Below are 24,088 nucleotides of genomic sequence, written 5' to 3'. Positions count from 1 at the left end.
GTGCGATTTAAATTGTTTATAAACGATTTTTTAAGGATTGAGAAGAACTTCGAAAAATTTTAACCTTTATCAGAAAAGTGTGTTTTTATGATTTGCTTATTTTTTATAACTTTTTTTTTAATTTAAGTAATGAACTAACTTACTGAGGCCTCGTATGATCTTGAGTAAACAAATAAAATAATGTTTATTAACGAAGAGCACAAAAAATGTATCAACAAAATTCAAACTGCGAATCGCTTGTCATTAAAACAGTTTTAAATACCAGACTTTCTAACGTCAGGTCACCGGTTTTTTAATCAAGGAGCCACCAAACTGGTCGAGTAAGAGGATTTACCTTTCACGAGATTAAACGCCATTAAAAACGAAAAAAAAATTACCCGTCCATCGAGCTTGTCTTTCCGTATATCTGCGTAAGTGCGAGTCAGTGAAAAAGCAACGACAGGGAAGACGATGACACGGTACTTAGAAGGAGGACGTTAAAACTTTTAACGTCTTTTTCTTTAGGGATCAGAGCTGCTGCTACACGTGTTTCTTTTTGCCACAAAGCTATGACCTACACGAGATTAACCCCCTTTAAACCAGAGAGTATAGTTGTGCATACTTTTTATTCAATTGTTTATATTTTTAAAAATATTTTCTTAGCGTTTTGGAATTGCAACACACTTGACTTAATTAATTTACAGGTTTTCTAGAAACAAGAAGTATTCATCAATATGCGAATGCTCGCACTGGAAAAGAGTAAATTTATTATTTTTTTGATAAATTAAGTAGGCCAAAAGTATTTAAAAAAATAATATTTGAAGTACTCTGTAAACAATTGATTTTGTGTGTTCCTCTTCAATAAAATTAACGTTTAAAAAGTAAAAATACTCGTAAAAGTTTTCATTTATTGCATAAGTATAAAAATGGTCATGAAGTAGTTCATAATCAATCTTCAATGAATGAATATTAATTTGTATTAAAATATTTAATTTTATAAAAAACAGTAGTTGTGTTTGGTATACAATAATTTTGGAAGCAAAAACTTAAGTTTATAACGTACACAATACATATAATTTTCACGTGCATACAAGTACACACACGTGTACAAATCTGAATTGTAAAAATTTCTTTTATTTTAGTATAAAAATAAATATTTAATTTTTAACATATAATGTGTCAATGAAAACAGTATTTTTATAAGTAATCTTGAATTATATGCAATCACATTACACGTTATAATAACTAAACAACTATGTATTACCATCCGCGAATTCACTTGAAAAAATTGAAGATAGAAGGACGTAATTGCCCAAAATTTTCAACTTACATGCAAAAACAATAAAGGTTCGCTTGTAGGTTCTAAGAAGCTATTACCATGTAAATATAATATACCTGTAGTGCATCAAGTTTGCACCAACAACTGCTGTTAATTATCGATACTTGGATATCCACACACACGAGCGCAGATTTGCGTACTCGCTTAATTAGCCGTAGACGAGTTTACATAAGTACTTACTTGTTGCGCAATTCGCGCCGAAAACGACGAGGAAAACGAACGTATGCCGCGGGTACACATACAAGTGGGTCACTACGTGCGCAAGTGGTCGCGTATCTCCTTACAGATCGAAGGCCCTGCGTTACCCAGGAGGCTATACACTCCGCATCAGCAGCTATTTCTGATAAAAAGAGCTCAAATTTCCCAAATTTTTTTTCCATTTCTTTTCTAATAGCACATCGACTTGGTTTATTTTTGGACAAAAATGAAGCATCCGTCTCGCGTGTCGTTGAGCTTGCGTCTACCGCTACTATTACACACTCATGCCTGTCAGTTTAACGGTCAATGATCCACGCGACAAGTGCGTCATTTCAAATCTTCCCATTAGATCACGTGTTTTTTTTTTTTTTTCATTCCGTTAATGGACAGAGTCACTCGGAGTCACCTATAGTGGGCACAAATTTGGGTTTACAGATGTGTAAGATCAACCAGCTAACAATTTCGGGAGTGTCTAAAATAATAATGGCAATTATTGTACATCTAATCGTACTAATATGAATAAAAAGCATCGATATGCATGTGAAAAAAAACTTTTTTTCATCTATTTCCAAATTTTACAAGATAATATCAAGATGGTTTTAAAAAATGTAGCTACTGATCTTTTTGTATACGGAAAAAATGTAAAAAATTTTCAAAAATGATATTGAAAGAATAGTAGGAATAATCAATTGGCGCAACAAATATAGTACAGTAGTTTCGTAAACCATATCAGTTTTCTACCAATTTTGAGTCAATTTATTTTACTAACGTACTTTTTTTTTTTTTTTTACTAAAAAACAATTTTTGTTTTGAACGCAATAATTTTTCTGAGACATTGATAAGTGGGTTTTAAATCCTACTGCAATAAATAAGTCGTTACTAAAAATATTTTATAGATATTTATCTAATAAACAAACTCTAAAAGAGCTTAACCAATTTTAACTCTTTTAAAACGAAAAAAAAAAACAGCAGTTTCTCTTAGTGATCATTACAAAAATATTAACTTCGTACACCAAAAAATGGATGAATTTTCTTTTAAAAACAAAAAAAAAAAAAACAAATTTAAACAATTATAAGTAAAACTAAGCCACGTCATCTCGGTGACCTGATTTCCAACAAACTCTAGACGTACACGCGTGACACTCGGCTGCTCCTCTCCACCGATACGCGCAAATTTGTATCTATCAATTGCTGCCACCGCCTATTGTCAACAGCTGTCGTTACGTCTTCAATTAAACTCACATAGTTCATAAACTAGACGAAAAAACATTCTTATCGAATCGTCAATTTCAACAATCCCAGCAAAACACGCAGCACACTTCCACAATCAAGGAGTATGGCTTACGGATGACCAGTCCCCCTTTGAATTTCGCAACAAAGTGCACATAGACAAGGTCTTTCGTCTTTGTATCTGTACCTTTGGGATTCTTTTTTCAACCCTATTTTGGTCCTCGAACAAGTTCTATTATGCCTCTGTATGGCTGTATTGCTATGCATATGTACATGCCATCTCTTGACTTGCATGTAACACTATATATCTATGACACATCAGTTAAGTAGTTGCTTCACGTTAAGGAGTAAAAAATGGCACTAACAAAAATAATGCCACCCTTGTGTTGACAAACATGTGGACCTACATATGATGAATATGTCAATTCGGTATAGGGCAAGGATGTACAGAGATAAAGGCCTTTTGCACCGAGTTTTGCACACAACAATTTTACAGTTTATTTTTACCGTAGATGTAGTAGTTTTCAATGCGTAATCTTCTGGAGATGTACATCCGAAGCACGTATAAGTACTTGACGTTTGCAGCTGTCATTGTGTTCCGAAACAATCGCGAGTTTTTTTTCTTCTCTGCAAACAAACGCGACAATTTGGTACGAGAATTGTTAGTATAGCAGACATCATGTCGCACTTTCCATATGTTTAGGAATAACATTTTATCAATTGCAAAGTCATGAGTTTGTGGCTGATTATCGGACAGATATAAAATGATTATTTCTATGGTTTAAAATTTTTTAATGAATTTCATGAATTATGATTTAAAACTGAGCTAAGTAATGTAGTAATAAAAACACCATGAAAAGAAAAAAGGAGGTTGTCTCTGTATGTTCTTTCTTGCGTTTGGTGTCTTTTTTACGCGAGACACTTTTGGCGGACCATCAAAAAAATTACCAAAAAATGACTCAGAAGGTTTTTTTTTTTAAACCCTTCTGAAATTGAATTGAATCTTTAAACAAAACAACAGAAAAAAATTATCCTATTGACGAGATTGAAAAATAACTGAGACATGTAGAAGTAAAAGAATATTGTTTTCCTTTTTATTTAATATTTATGACTTACTGCGACAAAAAAATCAGAGACAAAATAAATAAAAAGTATGAAACGAAACAAAAAATTTCACGCTTGAACTTAAATGATATTCGAGTCATATACGTGTAAAAAAAAGCTTTTTCTCCGTAATTGGTTTTGAACGCTTACACGTATAAGCTATAGAAAAGTTGTTGGCAAAAATTAATTAAACGACAATTTTTCCATTCACCGGCCGGAAGTCCGAGTCTGCTCATTAAATCCAGATGGCTTGCATTCCAGAAAAAAGCGAGAAAAAAAATCTTAAGAAACACTAAGGACACTCGGTCCCTAAAGACCTATATTTCTCTAGAATGAAATGTTAAAGAACACTTTGCACGCTTTTTTTCCGTATTTTTTTCGCGTTGAATGACAGATTTTTCGCAAGCCAGATTACCTATTTTAGCGTTTTCCTGAAAAGCTGCTGTGGGCCAAGAGACTGGAGTTAACGAAAGAAATTCTTAGCTCAAGTGTACACGAAAGAAAAAAAAAAAGAAAAGTAATTCACAAATATTGCATCTTTTATGTGGCATAATTTAAATTGCTGTAGTCACGTGAAAAACGAGAATATCCCAAAGGCTTTTCATGCGAATGATTATGCCATGCTTTGCGGTAACGATGACCCTTATTGCAGATTATGTTTTTAAATTTTCAACTCACGTATTTTTGCTGCCTAGATAAATTTACCCACTTTTCGGGAGGAATAAATGCTGGTGATATTCTTTTTACTATAATACATGAATCACTGACCTGAGAAAAATTAATTGTGGGCACTACTTCAAATGATTTGCAATACAAAGTTTTTCTAAAAAAAATCATAAATTTATAGATCGTCACTGTAAACAATTATACAATTCAGATGTTACAGAAAAATTTGAGTTTCAAATCATTATTAAAATTATGTATAATTTTTTTTTGTAGTAATTTATTTGCAACCTGACTAGGAATTTTAATAAACTACGAATTAAAAAAAAAGTTCTGATACATTATTCACATTCAATGAAAAAAAAGAGATTATCTAGAAATACGAATCACATTTTTTTTGTAAGGAGTAACGATACGCGCTAAAAAGGTTATTCAATTTTACTACTTATGATGCACTTGACTTATTATTAAGGCAAAATTTATACCATTTAGTATACATTGAAAAGTAAGAAAGATGAGAAACCCGTGTCAAAGTATTTCAAAAAAGTATTCAAATACTCTTCAGTATAATCTTGATTTCTCAAAGATATACTGAAAAATTGTGGATCAACAGATGTATACCAGACTTTAGAAAAAAAATAAAGAAAAAAATATTTAAAAAAATAAAAAAAATAAAAAACAACAAACCAGGGGGGATAAATGGGTCATGGGACCCACGGTAAGAACGAAGTTCTTTAAACATGACATGAGTATAAAAACACAATTTCTCAGGTAACAAGGGGGTCGCCAGACCCGTAGGAAGAACGAAGATCTATAAACGTTAGTACTGCATTCATGTAGTTCACTAAACAAAAACTTGAAAAACGAATAAAAAAAAAAATAAAAAAAATAGTTCAGTACTCACGATGGTTGAACTTCGTGAGATCGTCGTGCATAAATACAGTACTCATTCTATCATTTCCGTAGACGGCAGTGCTCGTAGCAGAGTGGGTAAGGTACAGGACTCATGTGCAGGAGGTCGAGAGTTCATATCTTTTTATTGGAAAATTTTTTTTTTTTTTTTTTTTAGAATTGTAAAAGAAAAAAGTTCAAAGTCAAAGAAAAATTATATTAACAATAACCCTACTTTGAGCTGTTTGTTTACCTCTGAGCATCAGCAGCAGTGGCGCAGCAGCAGCAACAGCTGAAACAAACAGCTCAAAGTAGGGTTAAACGGCACTCCGTATACGTTCAAAACGCTGTTTCAACCTTCATGAACGAATTCACCAAAGGAAAAAAATAACTACGTAACTCTCATTATGTCAGTAACATGGAATTAACAATCTTTTTAAGCTCAATATCTTTTTAAGTGCGAAAAAAAATAAAAACAAGATTCCTCCCATAAGACCTGTGTTATTTCGCCTCTATATTAGTCATATATATACTGAGGTCACGTGGTAGAGGCATAATGCCAATACTGAATCGTGTCTAATTGATAGATCTCGAATTCCTTGTGCAGCCAACATCCTTGCGTATAAAATACAAAAACCTTAATTATACGTAATGTACAGCGTACGTTCTCCGACGTACAGACGCACTCGTTAACGAGTCTAATATGTATAACTCGCTGGGCAACTATGTTTCTGGGGATCTCTTGCCTCGAGTCACGCGTATGCACTTGTAAATACAATCGAAGCTGAAATTGCTCGACACTCCAGCTTTGTCTAGCAAAAAAAGTATAAATTAAACTTTCCTGTACATGATGCATTCGTATTCCTTTGAAAACAAAAGTAGTAAAACATAAAGAGCCCGTCCCTCGGAATGAAAAGCAAACAACCCCCTACATGCCGGCGATATTCCCCGCGACGCTGCTTAATAACAATAATCACGACAAGAGCGCGATAAGCCAAAGCGAGGGAGGTGGGAGGGGGCGTGAAAGGCTTTTTACCGACCGGAGCGACAAAAGTTTGCCAGCTTTTCTTTTACGAGAGGACCAAGTTTTTTTTCTCATCCCCGACACTTTTGAAAAGCCGTGCGAGAGAGAGAGACAGGCTCTTTGAAATTAGCAAGAGATACGCCCACCTGTTAAGTTCCGGCTATGACTCTTTACGCCCCAAAGTTCCGAAGAAGTCGTCGCCATTATACTTGGATGCGATATTGTTTCTTAGCTCGGTAGGGGGGGGGGCTATGTGCACGCTTTTTGCTTATTAGCCCCTTGGCATTGTGCACGCGCCCGATGTTTTGTCAGCGGTGTTATATGAATCAATGGCTATTGGGATGGTAAAAAAATCAGCGCGAGGAGACGGGTTCAGTACTTACTACTTTATTCGTTTAATAATAACGAAGAACTTTTGTACAACTTAAAAATAATAACGAGAATTTTGGTGCGACAGCATATGTATAAACACATGAGTTTTTATTTTTTATCACATTATGATGTTTTAGGCGTGTGTTCCTATCGTTATCGAGAAAGTATGGAACGAGTAAATTTTCAAATCTTTATTAAATTTATTTGTAAAAAAGCTAGAGCAATCATGTGTGTATATGTTTTTAATTGTGCAAAAAAAATGTCAAAGGCGTAAAAGTAGACATACGCTCATAGTGTATCGAGAAAAAGAGAGAAAAATTAAAAAATTCATATAAAGTATATAATATGTGTACGTACCGTACACACGTATACAATAAATATATAAAGCCGTGCGCGGGCATATATGAAGAGAAAATATTCGGGGCAGCTGGCACTTTTGGATGGCTGCCCGTCGGAGATGAATAAATTCTCGGCCGCTCGAATATGGCATTACGCGGCAGAGGAGGTACACACACATGTATAGTCGTGCTGCTGGCGACGATGTACATATGTGCGTGTGTTTCTGTTGCGAATGAGAAGTGGCGTCGCTGAGAGAGTGTATCATATGTATACATACAGCTCTTTGAATGGAGCTTTTTCGGGAGACGTTTGCATATATATGTATACGATCATTGTGTTTTTGTAGTCGATTGTCAGATAAGGAATGAGAAAAAAAAAAAAAGTTTGACATGGCGCATCTTGGATAATCATTGGACTGATTTATGATCGATTATTTCGTTATCGATGAAATTTGCGTTGCTTCATACGAGGAGGCGTTATCTTATCTCAGATTTTTACGTCAATAATCATTTCGAGCTAATCGTTCGAGTTATTTTTGAAAAGTTGGCGCGATTTGCGTAATTAATAAAGTACTTTTCATTAATTTATTGCACAACAGCAGTGTTATTTTGTTGGTTTATACTTGGGCTCGTGTGTAACGCACACTTCGTTTATTTTTATCAGGCAATTAAATGGTACGAGCGCAATGAACTTATCATCACTGAGTCACCGGCGAAGCGAGATTGCATTCGGAAAAACGTTCGTCTACTCGTATTATCATCGGGAAGAGTCGGTTGTTTAAACAACCATTCGGATATTGAGCTTTTTGTTTTCAATTAATTGTACGCAAAATGTTTACACTCGTAACTTGTAGAGCAAAACGTATAATTACAATAAGAAAATATTGGTAAAGATAATTTTTTTAATGAAATTTTCTGACATTGGTTATAAATAATTTGAATGATTTATCAACCAAAGCGGCTTGCTTGATTTTCTTACGATACTCCTGAAGCAAATCAGTAGAAATATACGTAATTTTGGGAAATAATCACAACACAAAACGGTACACTCGTTTGAATAGAAATCATTTAAGGGTCATGCATTACCAACCTTTTCGAAACTTGAGTTTACAATAAAATCTACGTAGTAGGCACACAAATAAAAAAAAATCAAACTTACAAGTGTCGAAAACCCTGAAACTTGAAGTACATGCAAATCACGTACAAAAAATATTAGTGCGAAACGAAAACACAAGCTCAAGCATAATATTCACTTCTACGCACGCAAAAAAAAAGCACACGTAAAGATATATTGACCGCAGTACCAGCCTTGCGGTCGAGTGGTGGTCCTAAGTGGCGTCGTGGTCCGATGGTGATTTGATGCCGGTCCGGACGGTGGCACGCGGTCCACGATGGACGGGTCCATTTCAAGGATCATCTGCAGGTCCTCGTCGATCCCGATGTTCACCTGGACTGATTGCGGCTGCTGGTTGTTTCACACCACGTCGATAGGTTATTAGCATTTGATATTTTCACTTTTCTTTACGATTTTTCGTACTATCGAACAGTTTACGTTTTTTTTTTTCCGTTTTTTTTTATGATCATCTTTTGTCGTTTTTACAGTTTAAATCGATAAATACTCATTTTCGTACTAAACAGCGTGTTTCTGGCTCTTAAATTTAACCTTAGATGGTAGAAAAAGAATGCTTTTGTCCCAAAATATAGTTCTCAAAATTGTGATTTTGGTTTTTTTTTTTTCTTAGTTTTTTTTGCTTATAATTTTGATCTAGACTTAACCTCCTGATTCAAACTTAAATAAATTAAAAAATTCAGAATCAAGGGTAGATGACCCAATCATCGAGCCCTGTCCCAATTATCGAGGGTTTCAGTCATCATTACACAACATTGAATTAACAGTGTGATTTATAAGAAAATTTTACAGAGTCATGTACTCAACAACTCGATTTTTTTTTTTAAGATGTGCTTGATAATTACACAAACTTTATTTATATAATATCATCACTTAGACCCTTCATAGTAGAGACAGGAATCGATAATCGAATATCACCTTTACCTATACTGTAGTAAATTAAAACTAAAAGAGTACATTTAAAAAAAAAGATACATCACGTAAAATAGTACAAACATCATGAAATGATTGGTTTTTCAGAAAAAAAGAAAAACAAATAAACCTGTGTAAAAATTTTTTCTTTCCCCTACAATGAAACATAAAAATAAAATAACTGTAATGATTAGTAAAAATATTTTTGTAAGTATGACGTGTGCTGAAAATACGCGCCCATTTTAAAAAACTCCTATTTCCCAAACCTCATGAAAAACCATACTACAAATAAATTCTCACAAAAAGTTCTTTTGACCAAACCGTTTCCTCTTCCCCCGAAAATATAGAGCACAGCCAAAGAGCCAGCGACCCACCTAACGTGCTCAACGCTTACATATATGTTTACAGTAGACCCGACCATTATCTAACTTCCTGTTGCATCAATTCAAAAACTCTTAGCACCTTTCCTGATGAAAAAAAAAAAAAAAAGAACCGGTCCCTCGTTAACTATCCCAAACATCACCTCGGTTGCTCAACCCAACGAAAAAACTCGTACGAAAATAAAAGAAAAACAAGAGAGAGAAATCGGTCCTACACCTGTTCCTCAGCGGCCGCCGGTGCCCGTTCCCCAGCAACCCGCTTCTGTATCCCCGAATCTCCAACCACTGCACCAACTTCACCAGCACCAACACCGCAGTCACTAGCGTCGACACTCGACCTTGAAAGTCTCGCCAAGCTCTCCAAGCCCGAGATCTGCTGCTCCCGTAACCTATCCAACGACGGAGTCGATTCGATCGGAGGGGGACCACCGGAATCGAGGCTGGCAAGCCCGCGTAGCCCCTCGGGCTCGCGGTCGCCGTTGATGCGTTCGAAGCGCGAGACGAGCTCCTCGAACTCGACGATCTGCCGATGCATAATACACCCTCCCCCTCCTCGCGCGGGAGATGAGCCGTCTCATCGCTGCGGTGCCATTTTGGGGGAGTCGCTCGCACGGGGTGTCATCGACACCGATCACTACAACCAAACACAACGACGAAAATTCGGACGGAAAAGGTGGTTGCGCACGGGCGCGGCGTCGGTGCGCTACTAGCCGCGGCCGTGAGGGATTTTCGCGTGGCCGGAGGTTTTTGGCGCTCGTTGTGGATTGACGTAGATTTTTGGCCCGCGATCGAGTCAAAGACTCAGCGTCGGGGCTTGCGGGGGGTCGTGGGTTGGTGCGCTTCCGACAGAGTGTAGGTATATACCGAAAGTCCGACTGTCTGCGGACGCGTCGGGTAATCAGGTTTGATATGGCTACAGTGTGTTGACGTGGAAGAGATTTTTTTTTTTTTTTTTTTTTTTTTTTTTTTTTTTTCCGATGCGTGATCCTTAAGATGGAAAAAAGAGTACGGAGCCAAAGTACTGTTCGTACCAGTATAATATCACTTTTTTCGATAATAAATGATTAAGTTTTTCGCGCCTTTGATAACGAATAAAAAAAAAAGTTTTTTTATCAAAATATGATTTAAAAAAGATCCCAAGGTTTTTTAACACCTAAATTATAGATGCATTGGATATTGAATGAAAATCGTTTGTTTTTTAGCATCAAACATTAATTACACTAGAGGATAATTCAACAATGTATTGTGTGGAGTTTAGATGTATCTAGCAAACGCAAAAATCCGTTAGTGGTGTATTTTTGAACTCTCATTGGTACGTAATGGTAAATGCATCAATCAAGTTCTATTTTCGCGTAAGAAATGCTTACGGGTTTTCGAACTCCCACGCAATGGAAGTCAATTAGTTGGCTTCGGGTATTATCTTCGCGTTTCGCAGCACGAACGGTCTGTATACAGTGATTGGTCGTAAAAACATGAAAAGGCATGATATTGCATGTCTATTTTTCTTTGTTTGTTCAAGTAAGTTGTTGGAAACTCAATTTTTGGATATTAATAATTTTCTTTTTTCAGCTAGTGTAACGTTTTATTCTAATTTGCATAATTTTTATTCAAATTTTCGTTTTTGCCGTTTTTGCAGTTTTTCTAAGCAAAAACGGTCTTTGTGTATTCGATTCAATATTTGTAGAGTGAAAAATTTGTAACATTAGTAAATCATTGACAACTGTGAAAAATGTTTTTTTCAAAAACTGTTGGAGTTAACGGATTTATTTGTCTGTCTTAAGATTGTCAAAAAAAATTCTAAAAAAACTTCGTTCTAAGCTTAAAAACAAACTTTTTTCAGTACTTTAAAAACTTTTAGCTCAAAAACTAAAAACCAACTGAAAATTATAATGTATACTTACTCTTTATTTAATAAATATCATAAAAACCATCTTTCTGGAATTCTGTACAAAAAAATGTTTTTACTTAAAAAAAAAAAAAAAAAAACAGAAAAAACTATATTTCAAAGGACTCTCAGATGCATATTTTTCATAGAAGTGCCCACATTGATTCCACATTCAATTCAAATTAAATTTTTATTTTTGAATATATGACACGAAAATTCATCGCTGACCCGCACCTCGAATCTCGAGTACAAAGAACTCACCGAAACCGTACATAATCGCGTCTCTTCAAACCGATTACCAGATAAACAGATCAAAGGTATACACCCGATTATCAGTGAGAGCGATTGAAAAAACCCGCATTTGTGAACAGTCCCTCCGTTACTTAACAGCTTTTGTGCCCAAACAATCGACTTTAACCATAGGAATTCCCACGCACCTTTGTATATTTGTTGAAAAAAGAAGAAAAAAAAAAAAATTTCCACCTCCATAATCTCTGCTCCCTATCCAAGCTCGAAAACCCTCCGCACGTGTACTGTTTTTTGCCGTTACGCACGTGTCCACTCATCTCTCGGTGCACTGCACTATGTATTACAAGCTGAAACAGCGTTTTTGTGCTTAATCGGGAGTACAAAATTAATTAGAGTTACAGGTTTTTCCCAAAATATATACATATATTCCACGCTCACGATCCCGCGAACAAGAAAATATGATCGAAAGCGTGAACGCGCGCGTCTCCGTCTGCTCGCTACTGGCATTGAACTACTTTGGATTAAAATTAAACCCCCGCGCGTATTCAGAAACGTGCGTGTGAGAGTAACCTACTTTCAGCGCGGATTCGTGAATGACATAAGAAAATCATCGTGTCGTGTATCTATATACATGTATTATACGCAGCAAGAGGTATTTTTTGTTTCATTGACCCAAAGAGTTGCCACAATATTTCTCTAGTGTTTATTTTTTTTTTTTATGATGGACTCGAGCTTGGAAAAAAAGCTGCTCAAAACAAAAAAAATATATGGGTACCATGGACACGTATACATATTAAATAAGAAGGAAAGCAAAAAAATTGTTTGTTTCTTTATTATTTTAATTGTACAAGCCAAACAATGCTGACAGGACAGTAACTATGTGAGGATTCTTCAGTCCGATAAATTGTGTTGTTAATATTATTATTGTTGTTGTTGTTGTAATTACATTATTCATGGATAGTGTGAGCCTTTTTCTCGGCCAGGACTCCAAAATCTACTAGGTTTTGAATAAAATTAAACAATGCCCGTATCAATGTCCAAGTGGATGCGAGCGCCAGGATACACCAATCTTTGCCTTTTTACCATGGATTCCTCCCTGGTAATTTTTCTGTGAACGATTTTTTTTTTTTTTTCTTAAAAAATAGTTTGTTTGATTTTGAATTGGTGGAATATCCCGTTTTGTTTCGTCAGTTAGAGGCTTCATAAAAGGTTTGGCATATGCTTCGGATGTGTGTGTACGGATATAATTTGATCGTTGCCATGTAACGTGGTATTGTATCTTTTTTTTTTTTTTTTTTTTTTTTCTTTTTTTCGATTGAGATAGGAAAAAAAATTCCGCTTTGCTTGGCGTGCAATTGTACTTTTGCAGATTTTTCGGAAAAACCAATTTTTTTGAAAAATGCAAATAAAATTCATCGGGATATTTAAAAACTAAACTCAAATATCTTTGATTATTCGAAAATATTTTGATGCTTAATTATTCTACTGACCTACAAAAAACATAATGGGTAGAAACCGTAACTGTTGAGTAAGTTAAATGAGGAAAAACTCTGAGATAAAAATTGTTTTTCTATCGGTAACTCATGACACATGTGTAAACGTTTTCTCTCAATTATTTTACAAAACATTTCTAATTATTTTCAGCATTGTGTGGCATTAACCACATTCCATTACATACACGATAATATTTTCTGTCTACGCTTGTATTCAGACAAATGAGAAATCCACCTTTCATTTTTTTATACCTTTTTTTTCTCGTTTTGTACAACTGCTTGAAAATAAACTTGTAATTTTACTGACAATTGATTTCGAGTAAAGTTTAAATATCGTCGTCTTGAAATTTTTTAGGATTTACCGAAACTTTGAAATCTTTTACCAGCTGTATTTATAAATACTTACGTAGTTTATCGTAATCGTACAGATATGTTTTAATACATTTATGAAGGACAAGAAATCTGTGAAAAAAATTTCAGAAGCTTCAATAAATACATTCTGGACATTTAATACATTTTTATCCAGAAATTTGGTTTTTCCCTCCCATTTCTCACCCCAAAAGGACCTTCGATACAAATCTCACGAATTGCAAAAAGAGTTTATCGCCTCCCCGATAAGCTCCGGATTTTCATTGGATTCCGTTTGAAACAATGTTCCCCTGTTTTATAGCGCACGTAACATTATGTATTCCCAATAAAAACGCGACGCGCGAGCAATTGAGAAATTTCTGGCGCACGAAAGAATCCGAGGAGGTAGGGAGGATGGAGAACAAAAATTTGCATCGCTTACGCGCACTTTGTTTTATCGTTTTTTAATTCCGATGGCTGCGTGCTTAAGACGGTTATTGTATTTTTTGTTGCTGCTCACTGGATTATTTTAAGAATAAGATCTGTTACACTGAACCATTTGATCAACGCATGGGATGAAGGGATAATTTTTCTTTTTTTTTTTTTTAAAGAGCGTATATGCAATGATTTTATTACTGCAAATATTTTAAGGTAATTTTGTACATTTACTAGTTGGATTTTACCCCCTCTGCGTGCCAACCCCCCCCCCCCCAAAACACTCATCAAATTTTTAATTTTTTAATCAGGAGACAAGTAGTTGTAATTTATGTAATTTACCAATACCAACGAAAATTAATTGGCAACCAGATACTAATACTGCAGAGTTTGCATTATAAAAAGAAATGTGCAATTCAATGTACATTCAATTAAATAAGGACCAAAAAAATATTTTTCAAATTTTATATGAACATAACTATCAAAATTATTTTACGTATATTCCTGGGGGTAAATTTGATTATGAATGACGTATAAATCTAAATAATCTCACAGCGATTCATAGAGTTAGTTGTAACTTAACATGTCATACTTGAAAGTTTTGACACCTGACATAAAAGACACCTTTATCTGCCCGCACATAACTTTTTCAACACATAAAGGTGCATGGATGATTAATAATCATCGAACAATCTTCGAGGATGTAAAAACGAAAGGCACTTTTTTTCGCGAGAAGGTACACGTGACCTTTCGCGAGACCGTGATTTTCCCAAGCGCTAGTGAAAGAGCTGCCGACGAAGATGGAAGAGGAGGAAGCCGCTTTGGCGCCCCCGGCGCTGTGCCGAGGCACGTATATATAGTGCTACTATTACTACTGTACTGCTGCCACGACACGACAGAGTTTAAAAGTTAATCTTGGTTCTTTGAGAGACAAAGAGACTTTTACTACTTCTGTTTCTGTTATGGCTCGGATTGTTTATGTTCCTCTCATTTTAGTGGGCATTTTTTTTTTTTGTTTTTATTGAAGTCTCGCACGATTTTACTTAGATTGATCTCACGAAAAACATGCATTCGTGTACAGAATGTTAATTAAGACGTTTTTTCCTATGGTGCATCGTAATAATTAATGAAGCCTGAATAATAATTTTTTTTTGTACATTTTCTTCACAATGCAATTTTTTGGTAAACTCCAAAGTATAAAAACCAATATTAGACATATATAAGATATGTTTATTTCATTCCACTTAAGGGTGTAATTTTCTGTAATAATCTTTACTCGCTTATTTGTGAGTGATTTTACACTTTTTAAGTATGTAATCATGATCCACTCACTTAAAAAGCGTTTTTTAAACACATTTTATGTGTGTAAGGGATAAATACACACCTAAAAGTGTAATATGACTCACCTTAAAGTGAGTAAAAAGTATTACAGTAAATTACATACTTATGTGGGTTGAAATAACACACTTCGATTTGCAGTGATGTACTCAAATTTGCACGTAACGTTACAGCACTCCTTGATATATGTGACGAATTTTGCAAATTTTTCGCACCTAAAAACCATGGAGTTTGTAACAAATAGGAACGATCAAAAACATTTTTCACTTAACTTGATATGAAAAAAAAATAAAAAACTTTAATCCTAAGACTCTCAAGATGATATCTTGTATGTAAACCTAATGTTTATAAATTAAAGAAAAACATAACTAGGGGGTCTCACGCCCATCAAAGGGACTCGAAACACCATTTCCCAGCCATACACATTTTTCCAGAATCCTCGGACTCCATCGTTAATCAGCCCTTCTTTTTCAATACATAACTTTTATCTGCTCCTTACACACACTCGGGCGTTTCAACGTCACTCAAAAGCGCGACTCAAAGTTTCGTTATTAAACTGCGAAACTTCAAAGTCCTCCCTCCCGTCACTTTAAACTCGCGACTATGAAAGTTCGTTTAATTTCCACCCTCCGTGTTTTTTTCCTTTTTTTTCATCCCAACTTGATGAATATTTTAATTTCCTCGACTATCCCATCGATTGCTCGCTATACTTGAAATTTTTCCCCTCAACACCGATTGTGTTGGCGTCACCGACGATATCTAATTATATTCCTCTTCCTTTCCCTGCCAAATGCAAATAATTTCCCGATACAGCCCTTATCGCAATGTCCATTGACGATGCCTTTTGACTCGCTTATTTCCACAGCAGCGATGCAACCACGCCATCCCTTATTTGTCACAGTTCATGTAAATAACTCGGTGGTTTGTCTTGAAAAAATACCCCTCTTTCTTCACTTCGTGCCGATAAAAATCAACGTGAACAAGTATACGTGCAACTTTCATATTCGCTTTGCCTTTTGTATCTCCTTTTTTTATTGCAATATCACATCCCAAAGTCTCGGTACGCAAACATTTGCTCGAATCCGATGTACCAGATTGAACCAGCTGTCCATCTCAATTGTACAAGCACTAAAAGGCAGACGAAACAAAAAAAGCCATCCCAAAAGCTCTGCTCGGGAATTAACGGGCGCAAACAATGATACGCCACTCGCTTAACCTTGCGAGCTCTCGTTCTTCTTTCTAAAAGAAAAAAATAAAAAAAAGCCCCGGCACTCGATTGGCTCGGTAATTGGCTCTAATTGACCGTCGACGACGCGCCGAGTATCAACTCGGTCGCTCCGCTCACGCCTCGGGCTCGTGGTGACGCTTTTATTCTTCCGCGAGATCATTACGAGGTGGATCCTGCTTCCATCCTTTAAGTAAGAATAGGAATGCTCCAAAGACTTTTTGCTCCGTTTTGCATGCTTTTACCGGAACCGAGCCGGTCATTACATAAATATTACCGGCGCGATGTCACATGCGGGAGGGAACGCCGCGTTTTATCGCGTGATAAATTTTTTCTTTTTTTTTTTTTTTTTTACTGCGCAAGAGGTGTACCCTCGAGTTTTACGTTTTCTATTCGTAGTTGTGTATTTTTCAGTGCGTCAAGTGACAAAAAAATAAAAAAATTAAAAAATTACTCCCCGATCTAGCAACCACAGCGATTTCACTAAATATATTGACGAAAAAAAAAAAAGGCATCTTTATCAGCATCAATAAGTCGTCACAGGAGGTTATGTTTGCAATGCGTGTTATGCACGTACCGATCTCTCGCGCTCTCGCGAATCTTCAAATGAAAAAAGCACACCGAAACGCTCGTCAGCGATACTTTTTCCCCACCGTCGAATAATATAACGTACAAACGAACGAGCTCCGACTCTCGTTATCTGTGCACGAGTGGTTTTTATTAATACAATGCGTCGCTAGTGTTTATCGCGAGAAACAGCTGTTGCAAAAATATTCAAACGGTATATTGATCCCCAATCGAATCGGCAATCGATGAACGATCGTCTACCCCGAGGTATATATATACATGTGTTTTCAGACACGTGTGAAAATCCACAAGCACATTGGTGTACCAGATTTTTATCACTCCATGAAACCCAACCTTCACTCACACTTTGTGTCCGTACCATCGAATCCCCTGTACCGATCCGATCGGTTCGTCAAAAAACTTGCACGCCGCGCGTATATGTCATTGCGCCCACGAGTGAACTTTCACTTAAAAAAAAAAAAAAAAAAAAAAACCGAGAGCAAGACGTATACACGAAGAGATAAGAAGAAGAAGCGTACACGCACGCAACAGGTGACGATACTTGGCTGTGCGAAAACAAAACGCGTACGTATATGTATAATAATACACGGTACCTGGCGGTGTCGGGCGCGCGGCTTTTGAGCTCGTAGTACATGAACTCTTGGCTCGCGGGTATGAGCGCCAGCGCCCGCTCGAGGTCGTCGCTGTACTCGAGCTCCAGTACTGCATCGTCGTCCTTGTCCCGTGCACCGGTCGGAGGAAACGCCAGGTCGAAGCCCATGTCGATCCCCGACTCGTCCATTATTCCCTACTTTCGCACCTTCGATTCCGCGCACTCGACTTTTCCTCTTCTCTCTCCTTTTTTTTTTTTTTTTCTCGAGACACTCGGTTTTAATTTTCTTACTTTTCTTGTATCACAACACAAAAAACTATCGTTACACAAAAAGCACTGATTTCATATGTAAAAAAAAAAAACACAGTCAACTAGGATAAGGAGGAGTAGGCGGCGAGCTAGCCGGGTACTCGCGCGCGGCCTACTTTCCGCGGGAGCCGAGCGACAGATCGGTATACCACTCGTGTATATACGGGGCAGCGCGAGCAGCGCTCGTATCATCACTGTCAACACACGCGGTGTGTGTTGTATATAGTCGCGATCTGCGACGGTGCGGCTTCCCCGGGGAAACAGCTGTGGGAGTCGAGATGAGCCAACGGTCCACGTAGCATGGCGCGCACCGGCCGATGAGAGCGAGCGTGCAAGTGTATATAGACACGAGGAAAAGGAGAAAAAGTTGATTGTACGTAATATATACTTAAGCGTGCATATATAAGCGCTTCGGATGAGCCTCTGCACGGTCAAATGGGCGGCATCTTGCGGCGAGACCAAGAGTTGGAATCGCGAGGCTGGTTTGGATTTTTTTCTTTAGCCTTGCGTCGCTGTGCGCGAAAGCTGCTGATGATGCACTAATTATTTTTTTTTTTTTCTTCTCGAGTGATGTTCTTTTATTTGGAAGGACATTTTTGGAACGTAGAGCGTCACGCAAGTGGTGTTGGTCTACTGTGGACCTGCACAATAAAAAAAGGTTGAGAAGGGCTCGCCTAGGACTCAAGTAGAAACAGACATGTTTGGTCCGACGTGTATTATTTTGACGCGCATCATGAATCGCGTACTTATTCGTGCATCGGTACGAATGACTATTATAAATCAGTTTACAAAATGCATTTCATCCCATGCGCGAGTAAATGAACAAAACTCAGATTTCTCATTTTTTTTTCAATCGTATCGCCTACTGCCATGTGACCTGATTCAAGCTGCTTCAGTGAGCATGCAGTGGTACACGAAAAAAAGGCCCAATCGTGCACAAAAATATGAAACAAACGCGTTGCCATGATAAATCGACCAATGAAAAGCACAATTCACAAAAAAAACGCCACCAACATAATTTCCACGACTACAATCCAAATCAACAACGCGCAACGATTCCCAGCAACGCTTGCACCATCGGTGCATTCCAATCCTCCGCGCGATGAGCAAAATAAACAAAAAAACAAATCTTCACCAATTAGCAAACCGCTCACAATAGGGGCTTATCGTTCGGCACGCGTAATCCTACTTTGGGCAGCTCTAGTGCACATGCATCGATTGCCTGGGGTCGTGTCCTTAGCGAGAAATCGATTGGAGGTAATCGGTTTCAAGCAGCACACAATGGAGCTGAGTCTTGCGATTTTTCATACCGATCTCTTCCGCGAAAAGTGGGTGCTCGAAATTTCCCGAAACTCCCGAAAAGCGAGCTCAGCTCCGAAAAGAAAAAACAGTCGGCTCGCGCCAGTCGATCTCAGCGATCCCACCGATCGAAAAGTGCCGTCCGAACGATGATCCTTGCGATCGGTGCTGTCTTTCTTGTCCTCGCTGGTGTCGGTGCCGAGGCTCATCCGCAGATACGTCAGCCGAGCGTCGTGTTCAACGAGCTCTGGTTCAACTACAAGGTAACGCGTTGGCCCCTCGACGGAGATCGTTTGTGGCGTGTTACCGATTTTCACGATCCCCGAATCTCTTGCAGATAAGCAACAACAAAACGTACATCTACCGCGAGGAGAGGTCGCGCCGGATCACATGGGAGAATCACATGTACGTTATTTACTGGCACAATGTCAAGTACGCCGCGGGACATTACACCTTCACTTTGTACTTGAACGCGTTGGCCGATCTCACCTCGCGCCAGTATCTTGATAGAGTGGTACGTGTACGCTTGTCTTTACTCTATGGACTATTTTTTCCATCTCCTTCGCCCACCCCCTTTTTTTTTTTTAATATGGAAAATTTTTGATTAATGAGAATTTTTACAAACAAATCAACGTCAATAATTACACTAACTTGATTGGTTTTTTCTGAAACGACTGGCACAAGACCAGTTTTTTCCACTACTGCTTACAATACAAAATGTTAAAAAAAAGATTTTACAAAAAGTAGTGTGATTTGTTGTTGGACAGTGAGTTTATCATATTTAAATACTTTTAATTTTTTTCTTCTCTTGCAAAGTAAACTACAAAAAGTTTTTTTTTCCAAAAGTATTGCTTTTTTCCTTTTTTTAATTAATAATGGAGCTGATTGAGTACTCAATTTTAGATCGATTTTGTCGTTACAAACGTTGCTGCCATACATTTCATTTGGGTTTTACACAGCGGATGAAACCGTGTATACTTAGAGATTTCCTGCGGATATCCCTACCTCTACTTGAGAAACGCCTTTTCCTTCGATCAAAGCGAGTCGAAAGTACATAAGACCACTTTTTTTAAAAAAAGGGGGGGGGGGTAAGGGGGAAAGCAGCAATTATTGGCCGGCAGGGTTAATCCTTTGCGAAAGTCGAAATTGATAAAAAGAAGAAGGAGAAACGGCACGTGCGAGGGAGTAAGATCCATCGGGGGCACGTGACGCGGGAGCTTCATTACGGCCGATTGCGGGGGTGAAACTTTTTCCCGGCTCCGCGGGATTTGCGAGGGATTTGCGCCTCTTACTCTACCCGCGTTTCTTTTTTTTCTTTTTTTTTTTTTCTTCCTCAATATCGGCACTTTTAGAGACACGTAGAGGAAATTTCCTCCGATCGGAGATACACCCCATCCCCCTCTCGACCGATCTAAAGAGAAAAAAAGGGGGAAAAAAAAAAAATAATTCAACCATCACCCAGGTGAGACTGAAAGCTAGCCGAAACCGACGACTGGAGGACAACGAGATAGTAGCACTGGTGCACCGGCAAGGGTCCACCTGCGTCCCGAAATCCCTGGACTGGCGCGAGCGGGGCTTCGTGACGGAGCCGGAGAACCAGCTTGATTGTGGGAGCTGCTACGCGTACAGCATCGCGGGCACCATATCTGGCCAATTGTTCAGGCGCACCGGGGTGGTGACTGACCTGAGCGAGCAGCAGCTCGTTGATTGCAGTGCGCAGTCGGGTAACCTTGGCTGCTTGGGTGGCTCGCTGAGGAATACTCTCAGGTATCTCGAGAAGGCCAAGGGCATCATGGCGGACGAGAATTACCCGTACGTGGCTAAGGTGGGCAAATTTTACGTGGACAAAGTACATATATGTAAGGTCATGGTTGAGTTAAATAAACTGAGGGTCACAATCGTACTAGTCATATAAACAGTAGTTAATTTTTTTTTTTTTTTTTTTTTTTAACCCGTACACGGTTGTTTTAGTTGTTGTTTAAAGAATAACTTTTTAGAATTAAAAAAATATTTACTAGAATAGCTTCGAGTACATGTGCTCTTCAAACAAAGTAATTTTTTTATATAAAAAATGTTTTTTTGTTTGAAATTAATATTTCAAATTAAAGTAAGAAAGTATAGTCTTATTTCAAAAGATTATTACGTTGAAACTGTTTTATAGTGAGTGTTGTCTTAAATCGTCATTTTTTTTTTTTCATTGTGGTTGAGAATGAAAGTTCCGGGTATTCAGAGTTTTTTTTAATTTTAACTCAATGATGGCAAGATACAGTTGAATTAATATATTGTGAAACAGTACGAAATTCGATAACACGCTCATATTGTGATAATTTTATGAAAAAAAGCTCAAATTTACTTATTTAATAATTACAAAGTCGTAAACTTGTATTGAATTTCAATCATATCGGGTGAACAATCGTATGGGATTTATGGGTCCAGTTCGTGAACGTGTTCATCACAATCACTTATAAAAAGTACAATTTTTTTTATCTCATCAAAAATCAAAACTTATAAATACTTATAGATACTTATAAAAAGTGTATATCCTTTACTAAAAAATACTATTATTGTTAAGACAACTCGATGAAAATAACGCGAGGTAACCATGAGAGATGTGCAACAAACGTTGTTTACTACTTCACAGACACACATGAGTTGTCGCGGACTCTACTTTTTTTCTCCGTCTCCAAAGTGATTGTCTCATTTTTTTATTTCCTACGTTTAATCCAAATCTCTTTATCGCAGTTTCGCCTGAATTTACAACCTCCGCAAATCCGATTAACGCGCATTAAGCGCTTGCTACACCTTTTTCCCTTTCCACTTCTACTTTCTGTGCGTCATTTCTCTTTGTTAACAACACAAAAATTTTTTTTTGTTTTTCACCATTTGCATACCATTTTTATGTATTTACTTATTTATTTATTCACCACATAATGAACATAAATATAATAATCAGCTTACTTTTGTGAAATTTCTCATTTTATCCATGGAATTCTCATCAATGGAGAATCAAAATTAAAACCAAAATTGTTTGTGCAAACAACAAACTTCATTTCTGATAAAAAAAAAAATGCCTCCGTTGAATGATATTACTAACACAAATACTCCTAAACAGTACAATTACTTTTTTTTCAAATAAATTTTCAATCCTTGGTGTCCAAGAGTACTCCCAAAAAAGTAAAAAACTCTGTTGCATCAACGGACAGAGAAAACCAGCTCGCGAGGTGTGACATCGATCACCAAGGCGCGGTAAAATTAATAACACGTTTTGTGCCGAGTAATCGTCCACCCGCGCTTTCGTCGGATTCCGAGAACACCTGTGTAATATTTGTCGCCATCGACACACCAGTGTTGACATTTTCTGGACGAGCTCGATATCGTATACATAACAATGTTTCGTATAAAAAAAAAAAAGGATAAATGAATGAGTTAAGTCAAATTTATGGTTATACATCCAAAGGCAGGTGACTGCAAGTACCAAGAGAGGCTGAGCGTGGCGAACATCACCTCGTGGACCATACTCCCGGCTCGCGACGAGAGAGCACTCGAAGCTGCAGTGGCGACGATCGGCCCGATCGCCGCGTCCGTGAACGCGAGTCCAAAGACCTTCCAGCTTTACCAGTGAGTTAAATATTACGGACGATTTTGAATATGCGTTTTTTTTTTTTTTTTTTTTTTTACCTCCCACTTTGAAAACAGCTCCGGCGTCTACGACGATCCAGCGTGCACGTCGGACAAGGTCAACCACGCGATGCTGATAGTCGGTTACACAAAAAACGCTTGGATACTGAAGAACTGGTGGGGTACGGGCTGGGGCGAGGATGGCTACATGCGCTTGCGGAAGGGCAAGAATCGCTGTGGCATCGCCAATTACGCGGGCTACGCGAAAATTTGATCCGGACTTGGTTCTTTTTTTTTTCACCCCTTCTGTGTACATATCGTCCTTTGTTTTTGATTTTTTTACCCGATGTCCTTCCTTATTTTGTACGAATAAACGCTTTTTTGGCAATAAAAAGGCTTATTTCCATCATTTTTTTGTACTGGTCATACAATTTTCAAGTGCAGATAAAAGAAAATGAGAGCTCGATGTTCCTTTTGATCCTTGGAAACAACTAAGACTTGTGTTACACGTTTACGTAGTTATCTGATATTGCAGTCAAGAATTTCTTTCGGTTTCTTGGCTAATATTAATTGAATTTTGAAATGGTTGTATTTTTTTTTCAATTGACAAACTTTCTGTTCATAACTCGTATGATTACCCTGCAGAAGTTTAATCACCAAAAAAAGTCCTCAATTACAATTTTGTACATCCCTGACACTGTACAATCCCTCCGAGATTCTTCCAACACGCTTATTTTTGCACCGAGAACAAGATTCCGACGTAGTTCTCAAAAAATCTGCAAAGATGTCAGCATTAGCCCAGCAAAACGATCCCAGTTTTTACCACCCCTACCAAGGGACACGCCAGAGGGAGCCACTCTCTTGGGCGGTAACCGCGACCTGATTATTCAAATAGCCCGACAACCCGGCCCGCTCATTTCGATTCAGTTCTATGGGCAGCATCGCCTATAGCAGCCGTGATACGTACCTACACCCTGTACTTATATTATACATCTCCTGGATCACAATAGCGACCCCCCCTCCGAGGACGCCGATGGGACAATCGTCGACATAGCGACGTGCGCACTTGGCGCGTTCAATGCGGGGTAATCTCAAAAGTGCCGTCTTTTCGAACGGGGAGACATCGAGCCGTCGACGCTCCGAGGAAAAC

General features: G+C 37.7%; 3 protein-coding genes across 3 annotated transcripts in view; 1 reads left to right on the top strand and 2 right to left on the bottom strand.

The window, feature by feature from the left end:
* Mitf (transcription factor Mitf) overlaps nt 1-17,901 on the bottom strand; it is a 92,392-nt gene extending 74,491 nt beyond the window's left edge. The window contains exon 1 of the mRNA XM_023390143.2: nt 17,714-17,901. Coding sequence (XP_023245911.2) covers nt 17,714-17,901 — 188 coding nt within the window. The remainder of the gene's footprint in view (nt 1-17,713) is intronic.
* LOC149373929 (uncharacterized) lies at nt 9,771-10,211 on the bottom strand. The gene has a single exon (XM_089595421.1). The coding sequence runs from the start codon at nt 10,092-10,094 to the stop codon at nt 9,771-9,773; it is 324 nt and encodes a 107-aa protein (XP_089451547.1). The 5' UTR covers nt 10,095-10,211.
* An 817-nt stretch (nt 17,902-18,718) lies between the features above and the next one.
* Nucleotides 18,719-23,212, top strand: CtsL4 (Cathepsin L4). Its single transcript, XM_023390147.2, has 6 exons — nt 18,719-18,781; nt 19,164-19,583; nt 19,658-19,834; nt 20,783-21,169; nt 22,778-22,938; nt 23,017-23,212. Exons 1-6 carry the CDS (start codon nt 18,719-18,721, stop codon nt 23,210-23,212), a joined length of 1,404 nt encoding a protein of 467 aa, XP_023245915.2.
* The last annotated feature ends 876 nt before the right edge of the window (nt 23,213-24,088 follow it).

This window comes from Copidosoma floridanum, unplaced genomic scaffold (assembly GCF_036245765.1).
Source record: "Copidosoma floridanum isolate Cflo_tuat_1 unplaced genomic scaffold, Cflo_Japanese_pri ptg000025l, whole genome shotgun sequence".
In the NCBI taxonomy this organism is placed as follows: Eukaryota; Metazoa; Arthropoda; class Insecta; order Hymenoptera; family Encyrtidae; genus Copidosoma; species Copidosoma floridanum.
Note: the sequence above shows the minus strand (reverse complement) of the source record. Positions and strands in the feature narration are given on the sequence as shown.

Bases quoted from the DNA above. Each gene is read 5' to 3' on its own strand.
- CtsL4 (XM_023390147.2), top strand. From the start codon at position 18,719: ATGTTTGGTCCGACGTGTATTATTTTGACGCGCATCATGAATCGCGTA. The intron at 18,782-19,163 runs GTACGAATGACT...TTCACCAATTAG, and splicing joins GCGTACTTATTCGTGCATCG to CAAACCGCTCACAATAGGGG. The intron at 22,939-23,016 runs GTGAGTTAAATA...CTTTGAAAACAG, and splicing joins AAGACCTTCCAGCTTTACCA to CTCCGGCGTCTACGACGATC.
- LOC149373929 (XM_089595421.1), bottom strand. From the start codon at position 10,094: ATGCATCGGCAGATCGTCGAGTTCGAGGAGCTCGTCTCGCGCTTCGAA.